Source organism: Amia ocellicauda, chromosome 7, assembly GCF_036373705.1.
Source record: "Amia ocellicauda isolate fAmiCal2 chromosome 7, fAmiCal2.hap1, whole genome shotgun sequence".
Lineage (NCBI taxonomy): Eukaryota > Metazoa > Chordata > Actinopteri > Amiiformes > Amiidae > Amia > Amia ocellicauda.
Genome location: NC_089856.1, coordinates 13,449,678 through 13,473,414, shown reverse-complemented (window position 1 = coordinate 13,473,414; position 23,737 = coordinate 13,449,678). Strand labels below are relative to the sequence as shown.

At 41.5% G+C, this 23,737-nt stretch overlaps 1 protein-coding gene across 4 annotated transcripts; it reads left to right on the top strand.

Moving 5' to 3' along the window:
• Window positions 1-936: 936 nt before the first annotated feature.
• On the top strand, window positions 937-23,737 carry LOC136752858 (E3 ubiquitin-protein ligase DTX3L). Of its 4 annotated transcripts, none has more exons than XM_066708533.1 (7): window positions 937-1,028; window positions 1,560-1,689; window positions 3,119-3,401; window positions 5,416-5,606; window positions 20,102-21,592; window positions 22,705-22,922; window positions 23,071-23,737. In XM_066708533.1, exons 2-7 carry the CDS (start codon window positions 1,651-1,653, stop codon window positions 23,138-23,140), a joined length of 2,292 nt encoding a protein of 763 aa, XP_066564630.1. In that variant the 5' UTR covers window positions 937-1,028; window positions 1,560-1,650; the 3' UTR covers window positions 23,141-23,737. The 4 variants fall into 4 exon arrangements, with proteins under 4 accessions (XP_066564630.1, XP_066564633.1, XP_066564632.1 ...); XM_066708535.1 differs by lacking the exon at window positions 937-1,028 and adding an exon at window positions 1,275-1,408; XM_066708534.1 differs by lacking the exon at window positions 937-1,028 and adding an exon at window positions 1,276-1,417.

Sequence of the window (23,737 nt, the reverse complement as noted above, 5' to 3'; positions counted from 1 at the left end):
GCTAAATGGAGAGTGACAGATTGACTGATGGAGAGAGAGAGACAGATAAGACAGAAAGGAGTAGGTGGGAGAGAGAGAGAGGGAGTGGTAGATAGCCACAGTCCCCTCCTGTCAGCGCAGACAGGGGCGGGCCAGGTTTTATCAGGTGGGGGTAGGCAGGCAGGGAAATAAGATTATATCTGTGGTATCTGTGATGTGAGTGTGTGACCCTGTCCTCTCTCCTCCACTCATATCTGCTCTCCTGCACTCTGCACTCTGAAATGCAGACTCAATCAGTGCTGCAGAAGTTACTAAACACACACAGTCACTGTGTTTCCCAGCCCCCTAACACGCACACTGTTGTTTTTATTAATATTATAGTATTAATATCGTTGTATTATTATTATTATTATTATTATTATTATTGCTATTATAAGGTTGATTATAATGAAGAGAAAGATCTTGCTATGATTTCAATCCGTATGCTAACCGGACCACAGACAGCTGACTAGCGCTCTAGTCTGATGCACTCAGGCAGTAGTAATCAAACAAGCACAACCGTGCAAACACACCTATGTTCATATTGTATTATAATGCTCTACTATAATTAATCTACACGACTAATTTATTTTACTCCTTGCACTACTAATACACACACATAAACTGCGCAGCCCTAGGTTGTGTGCGTGTCCCCGTAGCAACAGAAACAATATTCAGGTCCACAGGTTGGACAACATTGTAGCTTTATTCATAAGAACTACAGCATCTGTGGAGCTGTCAAGACGTTAATAAAAGTTATGTTCATCATCCATGCTTTAATGTTGCGTGTATGGGGGTCAAATCTCAAATTCCGACTGGTCTTGTTTAATCTCTACACCAATCCCGAGACGAGACGGACGCGTTGGGTCCGTTATTTCGCTCTGCCATCCAGACAGGGTTGATATTATCAGAGCGACGTCCGCACTGCTGCTTCAGTTTCGCTTTCATTTCTGCCGCCGAAAGCGAAGTGACGCGCCGTGTGAACAGAGCTGCGACTGCGGGGCTGCGAGGTAAGAGGGGCTGCCACTCGCACCTTCCCGTAAATAAACTCCACAAACCGGCTGCGGCTCTCACGCTGCGGCCGCTGACAGGTCTCGGGGTTGACATTAGAGGAGACCCAGGCGCCCGTGTTTTTAAAGGTCCGACTGAAAGACAGTTGGGCGCATCGCAATGTCACGTTAACGGCTTAATGCGAGTGAGTTTGGTGTTTTAATTCGGAGCCGAGGGTTTTGTAAGAACGAGTTTCCATCAAAGTCAGATCTGATGCGACTTTCCGTGCTGTTTTGACCGTAAAGCGAAGGCGGAAAAGGCGAAGTTAAATACAGCCCTGAAGCGAAAGTAATCGGTGCCTGTCCAACTTTCGATTTTGAAAATCGCATGGAAATTAATGGTATAACAGGTTTGTTGTTGTCGTTGTTGTTCTTCCGTTTATTCCTTTGACTTGTTTACAGTTGCGGGCAGTTTAATTTCTGTGGGGGTTCAGGTCTCTCTAGACAATCAGTCATCCTGCGATTCTGTCTTGTGATTTGCTTCTGAAACAGGTCATCGAGACAGAGCTACCAGAGCGACCCGTGAGAGTGAGTGTGCTCACCTGCCAGCTGTAGAGAGGAGGATCAGAAAGCAGAGGAAGACATGGCAAACTACAATGTAAATGAAGAGGCCATGGACATGGTGAGAGCGCACTTTCCCTTGTTGTGTTTGATGTGTTGATTGGTGCTGGTCAGCATTCTTCAGGCAGCAGATGTAATCAAAGACATTGATAAGTCCTCAACCACATGCACTGTCCCTTCCAATACACACATTAAGACACACACCCTGTCCCTTACTATAGACACACTAAAGACAAACACATACACACAGTTCCTTACTATAGACATACACCCTGTCCTTTACTATAGACACGATAAAGACACACACACACTGTCCCTTACTATAGACATACGCTCAGTCCCTTACTATAGACACACTAAAGACACACACACTGTCCCTTCCAATAGACACACTAAAGACATACACACTGTCCCTTACTATAGACACACACACTGTTACTTACTATAGACATACGCTCAGTCCCTTACTATAGACACACACACTGTTACTTACTATAGACACACTGTTCCTTACTATAGACACACACACTGTTACTTACTATAGACACACTGTTCCTTACTATAGACACACTGTTCCTTACTATAGACATAAGCTCAGTCCCTTACTATAGACACACTAAAGACACACACACTGTCCCTTCCAATAGACACACTAAAGACATACACACTGTCCCTTACTATAGACACACACACTGTTACTTACTATAGACACACTGTTCCTTACTATAGACATATGCTCAGTCCCTTACTATAGACACACTAAAGACACACACACTGTCCCTTCCAATAGACACACTAAAGACATACACACTGTCCCTTACTATAGACACACACACTGTTACTTACTATAGACACACTGTTCCTTACTATAGACATACGCTCAGTCCCTTACTATAGACACACTAAAGACACACACACTGTCCCTTCCAATAGACACACTAAAGACATACACACTGTCCCTTACTATAGACACACACACTGTTACTTACTATAGACACACTGTTCCTTACTATAGACATATGCTCAGTCCCTTACTATAGACACACTAAAGACACACACACTGTCCCTTCCAATAGACACACTAAAGACATACACACTGTCCCTTACTATAGACACACACACTGTTACTTACTATAGACACACTGTTCCTTACTATAGACATACGCTCAGTCCCTTACTATAGACACACTAAAGACACACACACTGTCCCTTCCAATAGACACACTAAAGACATACACACTGTCCCTTACTATAGACACACACACTGTTACTTACTATAGACACACTGTTCCTTACTATAGACATACGCTCAGTCCCTTACTATAGACACACTAAAGACACACACACTGTCCCTTCCAATAGACACACTAAAGACATACACACTGTCCCTTACTATACACAGACTAAAGACACAAACTCTGTACAGTATAGTACAGTCAGTACTGGGTAGTTTGGTGCAGGTTTCACTGTGGGACGGGCTTCTCTTTCAGGATGTGAGTCCATTGGAGAATGGGAACCAGGATCAGGACCAGGTCCAGGATGACCCAATGGGCTCACAGCTGGATCTGCAGCCCAAAGTGATAGAGACGGCGCAGCTCTATCTCACTGTGGAATTTCCCCTTGAGCAGGAAGTGCCCACAAGGTGGTCTAAAATGTTAGAGAAATCACTGCAGACATTCTGTGCCAAGGCAATAACTGACTGTGAAGTCATGGCCCTGACGCTGGTGCAGGGCAACCCACAGTGTGCTACTGTGGAGATAGCACCCCCTTCAGGTGAGAGGACTGCATTGTAAATTGAACCAAATAACCAAGAAGTATTGACACTGTACTCAAAGATCTTCTATTTAAACAAGATAGTCATCTCCGCATTATGGGAGTAACAAAGAGTTCCAGTGGCGGTTTTCTCCCTATCAATATAATGGAAAAACTGCCTCATTTCATATTCAAAGCTTTCTTTAAAAAAAAGCATGATGCACTTGCATGATTGTATTAGAGATGCTCCTCCTTAACATATATGGGTTTTTATTTAAACCTTCACTGCTTTCACCTGGCCTGACAAGAGCGCTTTATCAGTGCTGTTTCTAGTAGCCAGATCATGAATATTCATGAGCACACAAGAGTGCTGAGGCAGAGAACCTTCATCTAGGAAGTTTGGTTTGTTATCGAAGTGACAGAGAGATTGGCTGTGATTTAAAAAATAATAGATAGCGTGTGAATTTTTACAATAATAATTATTATCATTTTAAGTAGAAGTAGATGTTGAAATGTGAATGTCATGAAGGTGTGGCAACACAACCAATAAAAATAAGAATCTCTTTTCTGTTTTCCACTGGATGATATCCTGTACATGTTACTTCATATATAATACAATAAATACTGAACACTTCCAAGATATTAGTATTACTGATTATATCAATTTGTTATAAATTACAACAATATTATTATTAATAATAATAATAATCATAATAATAATAACCCACACGCTCTCTCTTATGTTTTGAGTTGCCACCAATCTGTCACCTGTCTATAGCAACCAAACCAGGCCTCAGGCTTGATGCATGCTCATAAATATTCATGAAGCCGTCTACTAGAGATAACACTCAATAAAGCCCCCTTGCCAGGCCAGATGAAAACAGTGCTGGTTGAAATAAAAACCCATATATGTTAAGGAGGAGCATCTCTAATACAATCCAAGTGCATCATGCTTTTTTTTAAAGAAAGCTTTGAAACAGCACTGATAAAGCGCTCTTGTCAGGCCAGGTGAAAGCAGTGCTGATTGAAATAATAACATGTATATGTCTCTAATACAATCCAGGTGCATCATGTTGAAAAATGCAATAGTCATTTTTAAAGAATGTTTTGAATATGAAATGAGGCAGGTTTTCCATTATATAGACAAGGAGAAAAGCACCATTGGAAGTCTTCGTGACTCCCATACTGTATTGCGGCTCAAAGGCATTGAAAATGGGTCGTGGATGGGTATTCCAGCATGACAATGACCCAAAACACACAGCCAAGGCAACAAAGGAGTGGCTCAAGAAGAAGCACATTAAGGTCCTGGAGTGGCCTAGCCAGTCTCCAGACCTTAATCCCATAGAAAATCTGTGGAGGGAGCTGAAGGTTCGAGTTGCCAAACGTCAGCCTCGAAACCTTAATGACTTGGAGAGGATCTGCAAAGAGGAGTGGGACAAAACCCCTCCTGAGATGTGTGCAAACCTGGTGGCCAACTACAAGAAACGTCTGACCTCTGTGATTGCCAACAAGGGTTTTGCCGCCAAGTACTAAGTCGAAGGGGTCAAATACTTATTTCCCTCATTAACATGCAAATCAATTTATAACTTTTTTGAAATGCTTTTTCTGGATTTTTTTGTTGTTATTCTGTCTCTCACTGTTAAAATACACTTACCATTAAAATTATAGACTGATCATTTCTTTGTCAGTGGGCAAACGTACAAAATCAGCAGGGGATGAAATACTTTTTTCCCTCACTGTATATATTGCCTCAAATCTGGGGGCCGATGCCATGGTTGTAATTGAATGGGGGGTTTTCTCCAGGAGTGACACCAACCAAACAGTTCAGGTTGCCCAGTAGATGAGTCCATTTAGGGAAGGAGAAAGGGGGAGTTCATAATTGATTTGTTCTATCATTTAAAAGGTATTCATACAGGGGACGCTCAGGTTGGAATGGAACGGCCCGTTTCCTCCTGTAGTTCAGTGGAAGTTGTGGTTTCACAGGATTCCCCCATCTTCACTTCATTTAGTATAATGAACTGTATTTCTCTTCCAGCTGTGACCGAGCTGCTGGAGATGAAAACCTTCGAGCTGCAGTTCACCAAGGATTTCAGAGGCCAGTTCAAGGCACACTTCTCCCAGCCTGACACCATGTCACTGCTGCTGAGCACGGCCCCCAAAGATCCACCGCTGTTAAGCGTTACCCCCAGCGCTCCACTGCCGCTCATGGCCACAAGCACGCCACTGGTGAGTGTCCCAGTGTTCCAGATGTGCTTGAATGAAAAATAGAAGATCTCTCACATTCACACGCATACACCTACCCACTAACACAGATCCACACACACTTACAGTAGGGCTGATGCTTTCGATTATTATGATTATCGATTATTCTATACATAAAATAATTAATTATTTGAATAATCAAAACACTGGTGCCAACATGGTGTCGTATTCCTGAGTTCACCGAACTCTGTAAATACAGTGCTCTGATTATAGACAAAAAACTCACAGTGGAGGCTTGCCCTGAGACATTTTTCAAGTGTGACGCATACAGGTGGATGACAAAAAGTGATGCATTACTGCCACCTACTGCTGATTTGGAATAAAATTGTTGGTCTCACACAGAGTTAGGAATAGGGACCAAGTATAATATTAGGCTAACGAGTTTAGATCAAGGATATTAATAAGAACAGGTAAGATAGGGTTAACATATGTAGCTAAATTACTATTTGACAGTTGAAAAAAGTCGACTAATTGTTGTATCCCTAACTTACACACACACGCAATCACACTCACAGAAATGCACACACGTACAGTACTGCAAAAGTTTTAGGCAGGTGTGAAAAAATGCTGTAAAGTAAGAATGCTAGTAGTAATAGAGGGCACCCGGTAAGGGGGTTTGCAGGTGATTTGACCTTTGACCTTGAACTTGAGTTGAACTGGAGGGCCCCCTCCTAGGGTGCATGTCCCGCGTCACTGAATATTTAACATATTTGTGGGTGGAGTTGACGGGGCCCTGATGGAATGTACAGGATGGTGGGGGTTCTTCAAATGTTTTTCAACCCCACCCCCCCACCAAAAGAGCCAGACTGATTATTTAAAAAATAGCTATTTTTCTCTGCGAGTGAAGCTCCAAAAGCTCTTTTTCTATATTTGAGTGATGCGAGGCTGTCTCTTCAACAGGTCCAAAGGGTTTACCGCTTTCAAATGGACAAGGGTTATGTCAGTGTGGGGGTTTTGTGGGAGGGGTTTACAGGGCACTGAAGAAATAGAGTACCGAGGGTGGAGTTTCAGGGCATTTGTTGATGTTGAATTTGTCCGGCATCACGGATGGACAGGTTCTGATTACATTTGAGGTGATGTTACAGGGCCCCTTTAGAGCAGAATGTGGTGAGAGATATCGAGCTGTAGAAGTGGTGGTGATGGGGGGGCTGCGGGTAGTTTAAGAGGCACAAGTCTTTTTCACCTTCGTGAAGTTGGCACCCCATATAATTAAATAATCACCAAAACTATTGCATTAATTTGTGCTGTGTTTGTGTTGATTTGTGCCGCAAAAATGAAAATTTGTGCTGGTTTGGTGTTTGAGATATTAAGCATTCTTTTTTGGGCTGTGATGTCACTCTCCACCCCATCTCGCTCAAATCGCTCCAAACCGGTGCCATTCGTTTGTGCTTGATTTGTGCCGGTTTGTGCCGTTAAAACAAACGCTGTAACTATTTCCCTTCCTTAGATATAGCAAGAATGTTTTCGGGAGCGGTGACGCCTCTCTCCACCCCATGTTGTCCAAATTGCTCCAAACCGGTGCCATTCATTTGTGCTCGATTTGTGCCGGTTTGCGCTATTAAAAGAAACAATCTAACTAATTCCCTTACATAGAAATAACAAAATTATATCCCGGATCTGTGACATCAGTCATGCATTTACCCCATCTCGTCCAATGCACTCATTTTCTGACTCGTTCGTTTGTGCTCTCTTGTGTTTCTTTTAATATTGCCAGTTTGATCTTTGGCAGTAATTTCAAGCTTCAAATCCAAGTCACATATGCCCTGTATCTGTGCTCCTGTAGCACTTGTTTGAATTCACCTCGTGTATATTGGTACTTAACATAATGTTGTTTGTGTTCTGGTCCATCGCTGAACCAAGTATTACATCTCGTTTATTACCATTATGTTTTAGGAGTTTATTCAAAGTAAAAAGTAGACTAACTTAACCTCAGTGAGTATATCGTTAAGGCCACTGTGTTATAATAACCGTTGGCTCGATTAGTTAGTGTGTAACTTGATACAAGTGCAGCTTATGTTCGCAATGGTTATTGCATTATGCAACGACCATGATGGAATGATTGGATAGGATAAACAGTTTCATAAGAAATGGAGATAGTTGAAGCGTTTTAATCTTTGCATTTGAAAGTATACACAAGCATTGGGTGTTGTCTGTTCTTTGTTCCATCTTTAAATAGCAATGCTGTAAGCTGCATTCTGCTTGATACCTTAATCTTCAATATTGATTACATGTTGAAATTTAAACGTAACTAATTACCAAGTTATTTGACATTAATGATATTTCATATGATACTGTGATGAAAAAAAGAAAAAGAAACTTACAACAGCATAAGATGTTTTTTTGGTCTTAACTGAATTTCGGCTGTTGAGTATCAAGGAGTCTTAGGGCTACAACACCCCCGAGCAGCCACAACCAACTACAAAAATACCTCTTCCTGAAGATTATTTTATCCAGGGGTCCACACACCAGTTGCAGCAGAACAGTACAAAGGGATGGGTTTCAATCATTTAATACAATTACTTCCTACGTTTCATACAAAGGTTAAAAATAATTAAAACACAACAAATAAAATACTGGACTCGTCCACCAGGGCTCCCGGACCGTCTTCCACTCGAGCGGTAGGCGAGCGTCTTGATAGAAATCCTGCCTTCATCCGCAATACCTCAAGAACAACAGAAGGAGAACAGAGAAAAAAGAAACAGCCAGTCGAGTAAGAGGAGCTCCTAAATAATTGCAACAGCACAGCTGGCGGAGCACCAGCTTCCACTTCCTTGTCTGGGTACTCGGGACAGGGGCCCTGATCTCCAGTGTCCCGCCTCTGCGCCTCCGAGCCCATTGCTGCTCTGCTCCCCTCTGGAAGTTCTGCTGCTCTCGTGTAGAAGATCCAGAGAAACATAAGAAGCACAAAAGGTTTAACAGCTCCCACCGCAAGGAACACAGGGGGCTGCCCAAAATCTCTATTACCGTCCGTCTCACTGGGCCCTTGGCTGAGTTGCAGCGTGAGAAACAAAATAAATTATAAAAGAGCGCTCAAAATAAAAATAGAAAATACAATAAAAGAGCGAGAGCGAGTGGTTTTAAAAACGTGAATACGTGCAATCAAATAAAAAAGAAAATAATAGTGAAGTAAATAAGTAGTCCAAACCAAAATAAAGGTCTCAAAACAAAATAATGAAAAACAATTAATAATAAATAAACAAAACGTGCAAGTCCCAAGGGTGACAGGTTCCCGACCAATTGCTTTACACATCCGTCCGGGTCAAATTGATGACTATAAGCGGATGTTATATCGTTATTTCCGATTTTTTTATGTTTAATTTATTTCTCATGCAGATTACCATTTAATTACCATTTATATATTTATTGCATGAATATAAAGTAATGAAACTGACAGCTTCGGTATTACCTGAATTTGATATACTTTCAAAATACGTCGGTAGTGCAAATAGGCTAGGCTAAGACACAGCTTGCTGGTGGTTTCAGTGCATTTCAAACACAATAAATAAACTGTAGACTATCAATGCCAAATGCCAACTTGCATGAGATTAGTCTAGCTATCAAATTAAGACTAATCTATGTTTAGACTTTTTTAGTACAGTGGAGACCCCTTATAACGATCACGTTCGTCGTTTTATTTATTTTTCTCCATATGTTGAAATGTATGAAAAGACCCAAAATGAACACTATAAGCGGAGTACTTGATCACTATAAGCAAATCATTTAAACAGAATTTGTATAGGAACGATTCCGTCCCAAGCTTTTTGATCCATATAAGCGGTTGATCGTTATAACCGTGATCACTATAAGCGGTCTCCACTGTAAAATATTTGAAACATAATAAAACACACACCTCACCTGTACTTGCTTCACTGTTTATGCACCTTTCTCTGAGAACTGTGAGCCAAATCTGAAGATGAAAAGCTTCAACTATCTCCATTTCTTATGAAACTGTTTATCCTATCCAATCATCATGGTCGTTGCATAATGCAATAACCATTGTGAACATAAGCTGAACTTGTATCAAGTTACACACTAACTAATCGAGCAAACAGTTATTATAACACAGTAGCCTTAACGATATACTCACTGAGGTTAAGTTAGTCTACTTTGTACTTTGAATAAACTCCTAAAACATAATGGTAATAAATGTAATACTTGGTTCAGCAATGGACCAGAACACAAACAACATTATGTTAAGTACCAATATACACGAGGTGAATTCAAACAAGTGCTACACGAGCACAGATACAGGGCATATGTGACTTGGATTTGAAGCTTGAAGTTACTGCCAATGATCAAACTGTCAATATTAAAAGAAAATGACAGCAACGGTAAGAAACCGGCACTGAGAGCACAAACGAACGAGTCAGAAAATGAGTGCACTGGACGAGATGGGGTAAATGCATGACTGATGTCACAGATCCGGGATATAATTTTGTTATTTCTATGTAAGGGAATTAGTTAGATTGTTTCTTTTAATAGCGCAAACCGGCACAAATCGAGCACAAACGAATGACACCGGTTTGGAGCAATTCGGATGACATGGGATGGAGAATGACGTCACAGCCCCAAATCATATTTGTTATTTCTAAGGAAGGGAAATAGTTACAGTGTTTGTTTTAACGGCACAAACCGGCACAAACCGAGCACAAACCGACGTCCAAGTATAAAATGTTAAAATAATAAGAAATAACAAAATATATAAAGAATAAAAAGATACCAGAGTCCTCAGGGAGAGAAAAAATAAAAATAAAAGAAAAAGAAAGAAAGAATGAAAAGAGACCCTCTATTAAATAAGTATTTTCTGCACACAGGTTTACTTGGTAATAATGAGAAGTGTCTAGAGATCTCGACAGTTTTATAATCGGTGTGTCAACATATGTGCCCAGATACCCCGAACACGGATGAAATTAAAAGAAACAGTAAGCCAAATAAACAATATAATCTACTATTGCACAGTAAAATTAATGTCCAGAGTTATAGACAATATCAAATTTCTTATTTAAAGAAAAGGTTAATGTAAAGCTTGATTACATACAATGATCAAATATATATACGTGTGTGTGTGTGTGTGTCTGGGTTCTGGGGTATGTGTTTGGGTGTCTGTGTGTGAGTGTGAGTGTGAGAGAGAGTCTGATTTATGCTTGACTACATGACTGCCGGGGTCCCCACGGTAGACTGGTTTTATGACGTGCAGGCTGGATATCATGGAATACATAACATAGCAACAAGACAAATAACCGATATTATCTCACACAATTATATTGTATATTCACACCTTATATATATATAAGAATCTTGGGGTTGTATGTGGCGGTGTGTGTGTGTGTGTGCGTGTGCCCGTGTATCTGAGTGCAGGATGGAGATCACGGCCCCAGGTTTCTTTTTTTCCTTTTACAGATCCTAGTTTCAGCCCTTCCTCCACTTTGCACAGATTTGTACTAGATTGCAACTTTTACTTACAGAGATAAATAATATTAGTAATAATATTAGTAGCAAAACATCAAATTATTTTAAATAAATATCTAATATAATCCATTCATGCAATAAGATTAAAAACAATAAGTTAATATACTCAATACGATTAAAGCCCAAACCTATGTGTGTATGTATATTTATATAATTTACACATTAGAATAGCTTTGGGGGTGCAGTCTGATGATCTTAATGGTCTTGGTTGTATTGAGAGTAAGAAGTTTGAACAGCCTTCAGTACAACTAACTAGTAACATTCTTACAGACATAAAGAATGTAAACACAATTTTAATCATTTTTCCCTTGACAGTAAGTACATGAAACTAAACCATACTTATTTAACTTAAGAAATACAGTATATAATTGACATTTAAATTAGCACAGCTGTCTTTGTTAGTTCGATAACTCTCCAAGGTCAAACAGAAGCCTTATAGTAATAACTTTCTTACAGAAATAAAGAATGAACCCCATGAGCTAAGAAACAATAATATTACCTTTAGTAACTTTAGACATATTAAATATGTATAAACAATTAAGTATATATGTCTATTAAACCAGTAGATTTACACTTTTTCTAGATAAATAATCTCCAGTCTCGGCATCACAGGGAGTGAGACCTATCTAACAGCACACATAAACAGAATACAGACAAGAAGGAGCAGCAAAAGCGAAAGATCGGAGAGGGAGACACAGTCACACAAGAGTTACACTGGATCATGAGTAAATCAAGCAGGTCTTTAGTGAGATAGGGTTACCCCAAAACAATCAGGCACAGAAAAAGAGAGATGGGGCTAGAAACAGAGAAAACCGATAAATAAATAAATAAATAAATAAATAACATAACCATAATAACAGGGAGAGTTATAAAAAGACCAAACCGACACAGTCAAATATGTGAACGTTGTATTAAGAATTTACTTCACCAAAACAGTTTACAGAGTCATTCCAAAAGACAAGAGTCATGAAGCCCTGACACGATCACACTGCAGTGGAGGGGCTTCAGAAGCAGCACGTCCTGCTCTCAGCACCGCGGTGGGGGTTTGCAGGGAGCTGTACGGTTCTATCAAGCAACACAAAACTAGACCCCCTAATGACTGAAATTTTATCACCAGAAATCCTGTACAAATCCAGCGGTCAGGCACTTCTACCCTGTTTGAGTAATGCAATTCAGTAACATCTCTAAATTATATTCTGTATTAAATCTATGAAGTTCTTATCTAGGTGTCTGACTTTAAGTCTTCCTTTTTACGGCTTTACACAAGTTTTGCATGTAAGTGAGACGTGTAGTAGTTCTGATTTTCCAATTCTTCACAAGACCCTTTACGAACATTCAAATAAAGAGTTAAAAATGTTTTAATTAATCATGCCCAGTAAACAGAAACAGGGGTGATATTGAACAGATATGCGAGAAACCAGCTGTATTTCATTTCAAATGTTTAGTTTTGCAAACTGCTTTATAAGACTCATTGTCTATAAGTAATTTACAATTGTGTTGAAACATGCACAGTGCACTGAAATACATGACATCATATCGATATGATAGATTTGACTATTTCGCTACAAATGTTGAAATTTGGGAAATGCTTTATAAAATGTATTTTCTATATCCAAGTAAATTCCAGTTGTAACAAAACATACACAGCAAACAGAAATTGGGTCTACATTATATTCATATTTCACACTCCTTAATGAATTGTGTAAAATACTTTGTGGGCTTATTGCATATATCAATTTTATTATTTTATTACTCATAGGTCTCCTCAACAGGAGTTTAAGTGTCTCTGTATGGGTTGGGGGTCTGAACTCAGGCATCTCCAGAAGCCTCTTAATGCCCTTCTCTGTTTCAAGAGCCAAGTTTAACTATTTAGCATCCATTTTAACTGTATGTCTGTTGATAGCATAAAGCTGTTTTTTTATTTTTACATATAGTGAAGGTGCTGACAAATCTGTCAAATCAACAGCTAGGACATAACAGCATATTGCAGGTCTTAGTCATCTAGGATTTAAATTGTATTGCAGATTCTCATTCACCCTTTCGATAGTTTTATGATTATCTTTGAAACGTGAGCAGTACAGCCCCAGTGCAGTTCAGATTAATTTTCTATACAGTGGTCTGACATAGCATAATTTCCTTCCTGCCCACCTTGTGTATGTTATTAACAATAAAGAAGTAGTTAATAAAATAGATAAATCTCTGATTCTTATGTAGCGTAAGGTACACTTATACATTTCAGTTAAAGAAGTATCACCTTATCAAGAATCCTAGAATCTTGTAGAACTCAATTTCTGCAATAATTGGACGCAGACACCAATTCCAAAGATATAAATTCTCAAATTTATTAAAAACAAAGATAAAATGTAGCACTACACTAGTTATACAAAAAGGGAAAAACGTATTAAAATTCACTGAAGATCAACAAATCAAATACAAATCACTTCCGTGACCAAATCAAAGACCATGGAATCGCATATGATGACACACAAAACGTTACACAAAATTACAAACACATTGACTACAATACCGGTTAGTAAGACGAAGGTGAGTCCTCTTATTAGTATTGTTAGTCGGAAATCAACTAACTATGCAGGTTAGTATTTATGTCAAATAACTTCTCATTATATATATCAGTCTCATTTACGTTTGGGTGCCGAGAAAGATTCTATAATTTCTTGTAACCACAATTCTCCCTAATTGATTACTGTTCAATGATTAAGGATAGGCTGGGCCCCCTAAAATCTAGTGTCTATTAACATGTGTCAATTTCAGACTAAACAGTTAAACAGGATTGAGAAGATATTTCTCAGCGTTGACAGATTTTATTTCTAAAATTGTCAAAACAGTTTAATCCAGCACTCATTTATATTTAAGAAAATACTAAATGATATTACACATTCTAGAGTTTATGACTCACAGAATAACATTTCTAATTGATTTCTCAAATGTCATGAATAGGGTTTTCCACCGTAGTTACTTGAAGACAAAGTCTTGAGGAAAGCAGTGCCCTGTTAGTTTCCAAGGGTCAAGTTTCTTAAGACTCAATAGCTATTTAAATGACTGAACACTTTCGTATTGCAGTCGACTTAGTCAATTGTCCAGCTGTAAAACTCCACTGATGAGATGGGTACAGGCGAGCACGCGCAGTTTCTAAAGTACTTTACTTAATAAAGTCCTTTAAAAGAATTCTTCTTACGGCTCAATCTCCTTCTCCCAGTTTAACTCTTCTGTTGCCACCAAAGACTAAGTTGGTTTCTGGTTTTGGTTCTGGCAACAGAGCTACAAGTTGAGCTGTGGCAGCGGGTTACTGGTTCAGGTGAGAGAGAGAGAGAGATGCCGTGCGCTACCCTTTATACGCCTGTCAGATCAATAGACTATTGGTTCTTGAGTTTGTGAGATTGGATTTCGGTTTCAGCCCCCAGTGTCCTATTGGAGGAGGCTCGATTTATGACTGATGTCAATCCATGCCATCTTTTGGAAATGCTGGTTGGCCCTGGTTTAGCTTTGTTTCGGGATTTCGGCTCTTGTCCACAAGAATTTTATGACCTCCATGCCATATTCCCCAGACAGTTTCACAGCAGGGATTCCAAGCCATTTGGCCCATTCTCGGTGCCATCCTCCCAAGACTGCCACTTTGATATAGAACAGTTAATGTGCCGATGAGCTCAGGAAGTCTGATAACTTTGGGGGAGAGGTCTTCTTTAGATCAGAGCTTCAGCTAAGGCTCTGAATGCTCTTATCAAAATACACCCCCACTTACGCTACACTTATTTTGTACAAAATATGTTTTTACCGGCTTGTCCCTCTCTGCTAAATCTGACATCACTTTACAGTACAACTCATACCCCAAATAACGTTCAAAATAAGTAAAGTAGTTAAAAAGACAAAAGTTATGGACATCAACCTGTTCTCTGTCTCTGTCTCTGTATACAAATTAAATTAGTATTGTTTTAATTACCTTCCTTCAGAGTAGACCGAAAAGTAAAATGTAACATTTAAAGAGTACAAATGCAGGATGTCTGTCTAGTTAGTTAGACAGTTTATTAGACAGACAGCTACAGTTGTCCTGTAGCCTTTGTTATCTTGGCTGTGTGCTTAGGGTCATTGTCCTGTTGGAAGATGAACCTTCGCCCCAGTCTGAGGTCCAGAGCGCTCTGGAGCAGGTTTTCATCAAGGATGTCTCTGTACATTGCTGCATTCATCTTTCCCTCGATCCTGACTAGTCTTCCAGTTCCTGCCTCTGAAAAACATCCCCACAGCATGATGCTGCCACCACCATGCTTCACTGTAGGGATGGTATTGGCCAGGTGATGAGCGGTGCCTGGTTTCCTCCAGACATGACGCTTGCCATTCAGGCCAAAGAGTTCAATCTTTTTTCTCATGGTCTGAGAGTCCTTCAGGTGCCTTTTGGCAAACTCCAGACGGGCTGTCATGTGCCTTTTACTGAGGAGTGGCTTCCGTCTGATCAGTGGAAACAGGATGCACCTGAGCTCAATTTTGAGTGTCACAGCAAAGGCTGTGAATACTTATGTACATGTGCTTTTTTTGTTTTTTATTTTTAATAAATTTGCAAAGATTTCAAACAAACTTCTTTCACGTTGTCATTATGGGATATTGTTTGTAGAATTTTGAGGAAAATAATGCATTTTATTCCATTTTGGAATAAGGCTGTAACATAACAAAATGTGGAAAAAGTGAAGCGCTGTGAATACTTTCCGGATGCACTGTATTGTATTTAATCTTATTGCATGAATGGATTATATTAGATATTTATACAAAATAATTGGATGTTTTGTTACTAATATTATTACAAATGTTGCTTTCATTGAGTTTTATTGAAATTCATGATTTTCTAAAGTTAAGACCACACCACATTCCGCTATAAAGGGGCCCTGTAACATCAACTCAGATGTAAACAGAACCCACCACCCTGTACATGTCAACTCTGCCCACAAATATGCTAATTATCCAATGACACAGGACACGCCCCCTAGGAAGGGGCCAACTCAAGTTCAAGGTCAAAAGTCAAATTCCCCACAACCCCCCTTACCGAGTGCCTTATTTTACTACTAATGCTTTCAAAAATAGACATGTTAATAGATTATATTTATCAATTAACTAAATGCAAAATGAGTGAACAGAAGAAAAATCTACATCAAATCAATATTTGGTATGACCACCTTTTGCCTTCAAAATAGCATCAATTCTTCTAGGTACACTTGCACAAAGTCAGGGATTTTGTAGGCATATAGTCAGGTGTATGATTAAACAATTATACCAAACAGGTGCTAATGATCATCAATTCAATATGTAGTTTGAAACACAATCATTAACTGAAACAGAAACGGCTGTGAAGGAGGAATAAAACTGGGTGAGGAACAGCCAAAATCTGCTACCAAGGTGAGGTTGCTGAAGACAGTTTAATGTCAAAAGTCATACACCATGGCAAGACTGAGCAAAGCAGCAAGACACAAGGTAGTTCTACTGCATCAGCAAGGTCTCTAACAGGCAGACATTTCAAGGCAGACAGGGGTTTCCAGATGTGCTGTCCAAGCTTTTTTGAAGAAGCACAAAGAAACGGGCAACGTTGAGGAGTGTAGACGCAGTGGTCGGCCAAAGAAACTTACTGCAGCAGATGAAAGACACATCATGCTTACTTCCCTTTGCAATCAGAAGATGTCCAGCTCAGAATTGGCAGAAAACAGTGGGACCCTGGTACACCCATCTACTGTAAATGGAGTTGGGGATTTGGTCAGAATTAATGGTCTCCTCAATGCTGAGAAGCAGATATTTATCCATCATGCAATACCATCAGGGAGGCATCTGATTGGCCCCAAATTTATTCTGCAACATGACAACGACCTCACGCATACAGCGAACGTCATTAAGAACTATCTTCAGCGTGAAAAAGAACAAGGAGTCCTGGAAGTGGTGGTATGGCCCCCACAGAGCCCTGATCTCAACATTGTAACAATCGAATGCTAATTGCTGAATTTGAGTTATAGAAAATAAAGGGATCTTTTACGAGAGTATCTATTAAACTATGCAACAAAAAAAACAATACAACGCATAAAGATGGGGAGTTATATTTCTTTCAATTAACAGATTCTTAAGCTTTGGTTTTAATAGTTTCGTAATCTACATTCATTTGATAATATGTAACAACCCTCCAACATTATACATCAACATACACTCACCTAAAGGATTATTAGGAACACCATACTAATACTGTGTTTGACCCCCTTTCGCCTTCAGAACTGCCTTAATTCTACGTGGCATTGATTCAACAAGGTGCTGAAAGCATTCTTTAGAAATGTTGGCCCATATTGATAGGATAGCATCTTGCAGTTGATGGAGATTTGTGGGATGCACATCCAGGGCACGAAGCTCCCGTTCCACCACATCCCAAAGATGCTCTATTGGGTTGAGATCTGGTGACTGTGGGGGCCAGTTTAGTACAGTGAACTCATTGTCATGTTCAAGAAACCAATTTGAAATGATTCGATCTTTGTGACATGGTGCATTATCCTGCTGGAAGTAGCCATCAGAGGATGGGTACATGGTGGTCATAAAGGGATGGACATGGTCAGAAACAATGCTCAGGTAGGCCGTGGCATTTAAACGATGCCCAATTGGCACTAAGGGGCCTAAAGTGTGCCAAGAAAACATCCCCCACACCATTACACCACCACCACCAGCCTGCACAGTGGTAACAAGGCATGATGGATCCATGTTCTCATTCTGTTTACGCCAAATTCTGACTCTACCATCTGAATGTCTCAACAGAAATCGAGACTCATCAGACCAGGCAACATTTTTCCAGTCTTCAACTGTCCAATTTTGGTGAGCTTGTGCAAATTGTAGCCTCTTTTTCCTATTTGTAGTGGAGATGAGTGGTACCCGGTGGGGTCTTCTGCTGTTGTAGCCCATCCGCCTCAAGGTTGTACGTGTTGTGGCTTCACAAATGCTTTGCTGCATACCTGGGTTGTAACGAGTGGTTATTTCAGTCAAAGTTGCTCTTCTATCAGCTTGAATCAGTCGGCCCATTCTCCTCTGACCTCTAGCATCAACAAGGCATTTTCGCCCACAGGACTGCCGCATACTGGATGTTTTTCCCTTTTCACACCATTCTCTGTAAACCCTAGAAATGGTTGTGCGTGAAAATCCCAGTAACTGAGCAGATTGTGAAATACTCAGACCGGCCCGTCTGGCACCAACACCCATGCCACGCTCAAAATTGCTTAAATCACCTTTCTTTCCCATTCAGACATTCATTTTGAAGTTCAGGAGATTGTCTTGACCAGGACCACACCCCTAAATGCATTGAAGCAACTGCCATGTGATTGGTTGGTTAGATAATTGCATTAATGAGAAATTGAACAGGTGTTCCTAATAATCCTTTAGGTGAGTGTACATCATACATGTGTTTTCATATGACCCGATCATTTTCTGTTCCCGAGTAATTCAGTCCTTTATATCCAAAGCCAATACGTACGGCGCGCTTCCCAAAAACAGTCCAAAGCCACAAAAATAGAAAAGAAGAAAAACTAGAGGATCACTCTCACCAGTTAAAGCACTGGCCCATAGTCCATAGTTTCGATTGTTTTCAACAATCTGATCCAAACTAATAAAACCGGTCTCCTGCGTTGCTGGGATATTCCAAGGGTTTCATTACTTTGCTGGTCACCGATAAAATTCAATGCATATTATTATTATTATTATTATTATTATTATTATTATTATTATTATTATTATTATTATTTATTTATTTATTTTTTTTTTTATTATTATTATTTATTTATTTTTATTATTTTTTTTCTTGGCAGATGCCCTTATCCAGGGCGACTTACAACATAACTGCAAAACAAAGTGCAAAAATACAGTTAAGAAAAGGCATCAAACATTACAAATTAAATTTACATAAAACATAGCAATTCAAAATAATACATTTTACAACTTCCAATTTACACAGGCAAGTACAGTAAGTGAGATCATATATCCAGGACAGTAAAAGCTAAGTGCTGTCAAGATGTAGGGTCACAGTCAAGGGCTACGGGAAAGGGAGCAAGGAGGAAAACAATCAAAAACACAAGAAGCATATTATTTCACACCATAACAGAAAGCTAAACAAAATAAACGGGATATTATCTCTTACAGCTATTCAAAGCTAGCGCCAAACATTTGTATCTTCCTTCTTTCTCCTCCCTCTTTTGTCTTCTTTCACATGGGGAAAAACCTCCTCATTTCCTTGGGAGCCTACGCGATAAAGTGTGCTATGAAACATTGCCTCTATAGGCTACTTAGACCCCCTCCTACCCATGATACAACAGAACCTTCTATACATTTATTTATTTTCTCAGCTTTATCAGCCCACAGTATTTCAATGTGACAATCTCACAACATCATCAAGTGTGTATGTGATTACATGGAGAGAGAGAAGCAACAGAGGCTGCCTAAATCCACGGAAGAACTGTGGTTAGTTCTCCAAGATGTTTGGGCCAACCTACCTGCCGAGTTCCTTCAAAAACTGTGCAAGTGTACCTAGAAGAATTGATGCTGTTTTGAAGGCAAAGGGTGGTCACACCAAATATGGATTTGATTTAGATTTCCTTCTGTTCACTCATTTTGCATTTTGTTAATTGATAAATATAATCTATTAACATGTCTATTTTTGAAAGCATTCTTACTTTACAGCATTTTTTCACACCTGCCTAAAACTTTTGCACAGTACTGTACACACACACAAATGCCCACAAACACAGAGCCTCACAAATGCACACAAACACATGTCGTGGTGATCTACAGGTTAAATAAATATCGAAAGAGCAGAAACAATTTGATTAATACAAAATAAATTGTTTTGGCAACATAAGTGTGACAGCGTATGTGCTGTCTTTGGTTGGCAGTAAACATGTTCCTGCCCTGACCAGCAGTTGTTCACAGTGTATTGATGCCTTTATGTATTGATGTCTATTTGGCTATGTTTTCAGACACCGTTCCCAATGACCGTGAGTTTGGTGGCAGACCTCAGAGCATTCGGCCCTGAAGCTCAGGAGCACCTCAGGAAGCAGTACCATCAGTGGCTTACCTCCCCCGACACCCTCTCTGTCACAGGCACTTTCCAGGACGTGGAGGCCTTCTACCAGGACCTCTGCCGCTTCGATTCCCAGTCCCAGAAGCCGCTGGGCGGGGCGGGTGGGCCTGGTGGTGGGGCCCCAGCCGTGGGTCTGGTAAATGGGAGTCCTGGGACTGGTCTGGAGGGGGGTGCCAGGCAGATGGATAGTGTGACTTTGCCTGCAGTTCAGTACGACTACATCAGCAAGGCCTACTGGAGGGAGCTTGAACAGATCAAGAAGGACAACAGGGTGGAGATGAACGCCATGGTCTCTGTGTCCTTCCAGGCTGGGAAAGAGGGCCAGGCCACGGTGGAGAGAGCCCAGATGGAATTCACCAAGATGGTGCAGGATGCGGCTTTCAACATAGAAGCTGTCCAGATCACAGAGGAGAGTCTGGACCCAGGGCGCTTGGAGCAGCTCCTGGTCGAGACCAGGAGACAGGAGGCCCGACAGGTGCTGACCGCCACTTCCGTGGGCTGCCAGTTGTTCAGACCCAAGGACAGCCTGGCTCAGTCAAGGGAGGGGCTGAGGATCAGGTCTAAACTGGAGATGAGCTGCCAGGACCCTTTGGTAGAGGAGGGGCTGGAGATGGAGGAGACTTACTGGACCTTCCTTGAGCACGTACACAGGAAGCAGCTGGATGCCATGCAGAAGAAATTTGGGGTGGTCCTCAAAGGGGAGAAGACTATGCCCTCTGTGGGGAGGGTGCGGGTGCGGGTGCTGCCTGGCCAGGAAGGGGGCGTGCCTCTGCAGTGCCAGGCTCTCACTGCCCTCCTCCAGCTCTACCAGAAGGCTGCAACTGGGATCCTGTCCTGTGCCCCTATGGACCCCAAACAGACAGAGAGTGTGAAGGAGATGTTCTACCAAATCCACAAGAGACACCCCAACGTGGCAACCGGAGAGAAGTACGGGGGCTGGAAGCTGATTGGGCTGCCAGAGCACCTGGGCCCCGTGGTGTATGAGGTGGAGCAGAAACTGGGCTGGCCGGCCTTCAAGGGTGAGGAGAGACTGAGGAGAAGATGGGGGGGGCCGTCACTGGAGAAGGAGGAGCAGGAGGGGGCCAGGGGGGGGCATGGCGCGGAGGGGGAGACGCACAATCCAGAGGACCGCTGCCCCATCTGCCTGGATGCCTTTCAGAAGAAGATGGCACTGCAGTGCAAACACGAGTTCTGTGAGGGGTGCCTGAAGGAGGCGGTGCGTGTCTCAGGCGCAGTGTGCCCCGTCTGTAAGGATGTGTTCGGGAAGGTGGAGGGGAACCAGCCCCCAGGAAGGATGAGGCATACCAAATCAGCTACCAGCCTTCCAGGATTCCCCCACTGCGGCTCAATCTGCATTGACTACGAGATTCCCAATGGGATACAGACGGTAAGAGCAGGGGGGACTGGGGGCGTCCGTGAGGGCTCCCAGTGTGTGTCTGCTGAGCGTCTGCTGAGCGTCTGCTATGTGTTGTTGCCCTGATGATGGCTGACAGAACAGCAAGTGTTTGGGTGGAATGTAAATGTGTGTTGGTGGCGGTAGCATGGGGGGTGGGGATGTGCACAAATTCCTGTCCTGGGGCGCATGGGTTGCCATTGGTTTAAGAGAATTTTGATATGCTTGGTTTTTCAGTCAATCTAAATAAATAGTTGAACTGAAAACTCATAGGTCAATTGGTTTCTCTTTTAACATTATTTTTAGAGGGAAGATGCAGTCAAGTTACAGGTGTACAATAATCATTTATTTGTGACAAAAATAGCAAACAAATATCATTGAATTATATTACTAATAAATAATATTAAGCTTCTGCTGGATTACAGGAAGAAACAGATAATACCCGGTTTCTCCTCTTCTCACAGGGCAGCTTAGGTCAGTCTGGTCAGGCAGGCAGCGGTGTGTCTCTCTCTCTTCCTCCTGCTCTTCTCTTGTCGTTGTCTTGTCTTTGATCTCCCGAACTCCTGAAAAACTAAACTTCTCTTTTTTTCCTAGTTTATAAGGTTTCCTTTCAACCAATCACATTTTGCCACCACCATGAATTGGGTGCTTGATGCAGATTACATACATAGTGGGGGAAAGAATTCTGTTTCCTCTACTGAACCAGATAGCACAGAATTTAGAATACATTCTAACAAATAATATCTTACATTGGTATGTTCACAGGTGTCCAGGGACAGACAGACAGCTGTGCGATATTGTCACTGTGTTGTCAGTACATTTAACCCGTGGCTCAAAAACACGTGGGCTATAGTGATCTCAGGGCACAGCATCATGAGTTTCCATCAGTGTTTGCCACCCCCGCCCATAATGAACTAAAGCAGTCCCCTTGCTGACGACACCCACTCCCCCCACCCTTCCCCCCGTGCCTTCCCAGCAACACATCTGTCTTGAGCTGGCAGGGGTGCTGTAGCTGATGAGAAGCTACTGGAAGCAGAATGCTCTCCCAGCCTTCCTCTCCCCCCCAGCTCTGGCTGACCCCATGTCCTGTGTGACTCTGATTACAGGACAAGCACCCCAAGCCAGGCAGACGTTTCATTGGAACCTCGAGGACGGCCTACCTGCCTGACAGCCCCGAGGGCAACGAGGTGCTGGGGCTGCTCCAGAAAGCCTTCGACCAGAATCTGATCTTCACTGTGGGCACCTCCAGGACCACCGGGTCCGAGGACACTGTCACCTGGAACGACATCCATCACAAAACTAATATGCACGGTGGACCTCAGAGGTCAGTACTGCCCACTGTGTGTGTGAGGAGGTGGGGGTTGTTTATAAATGTGTCAGTGTTTCTTGAAATAGTGCACTGTGTTTGCTGACTTGTGTCTGTTGTTTATGTGTGTTTGTTGCGTCTGTGTGCGCCCCTTGTGTTTCTGCAGTTTCGGCTATCCTGACCCTGACTACCTGAAGAGGGTGAAGGAGGAGCTGAAAGCCAAAGGGATAAAGTAAAGAAAGAGAGACAGACGGACAGACAAACAGTGGACACATGGACAGGGCGAAATGGACAGACTTGTACATAAAACTGCTATGATAATGTTTCAGCATATTATGGAAGCCAGCTGATAGATTTTGGGGGGAATTAAAAAGAAAAAGACATTAGAGGATAAGATTGTTTGTTGAGAGAGGGAGAGGGAGAGGGAGAGTGGGAGGGATTTGCAAAAGAAACAGTCCTAGATTAAGTGAAACTGTGCCGGAATGCACTGAGCTCATCCTGCCTGGATTGTTTAATGTTAAAAAATATCTGCCGTATATAAAAATAAATAAATGCAATATCTATATATATTTTGGATGGGGTGGGGGTGTTCTGTATGCAAAGACAGAGGGTGATCAGGGCTCTGCTTTTATCACGTGCTCGTTCTGCTGTGCACCCCACAGTCCACCACTCTCTCTCTCTATTGCTGCCTGTGGACTGTCCTGCAGCACGATTCTCTGGACAGGGCCCTGCCTGTTGATCTCCCCTTTATCAGTTTGTGCTGTAGTGACATTCAAATAAGGGGTATTATGGTCTGGAAAATACACAAATAAATAAATACTATTGATATTTGA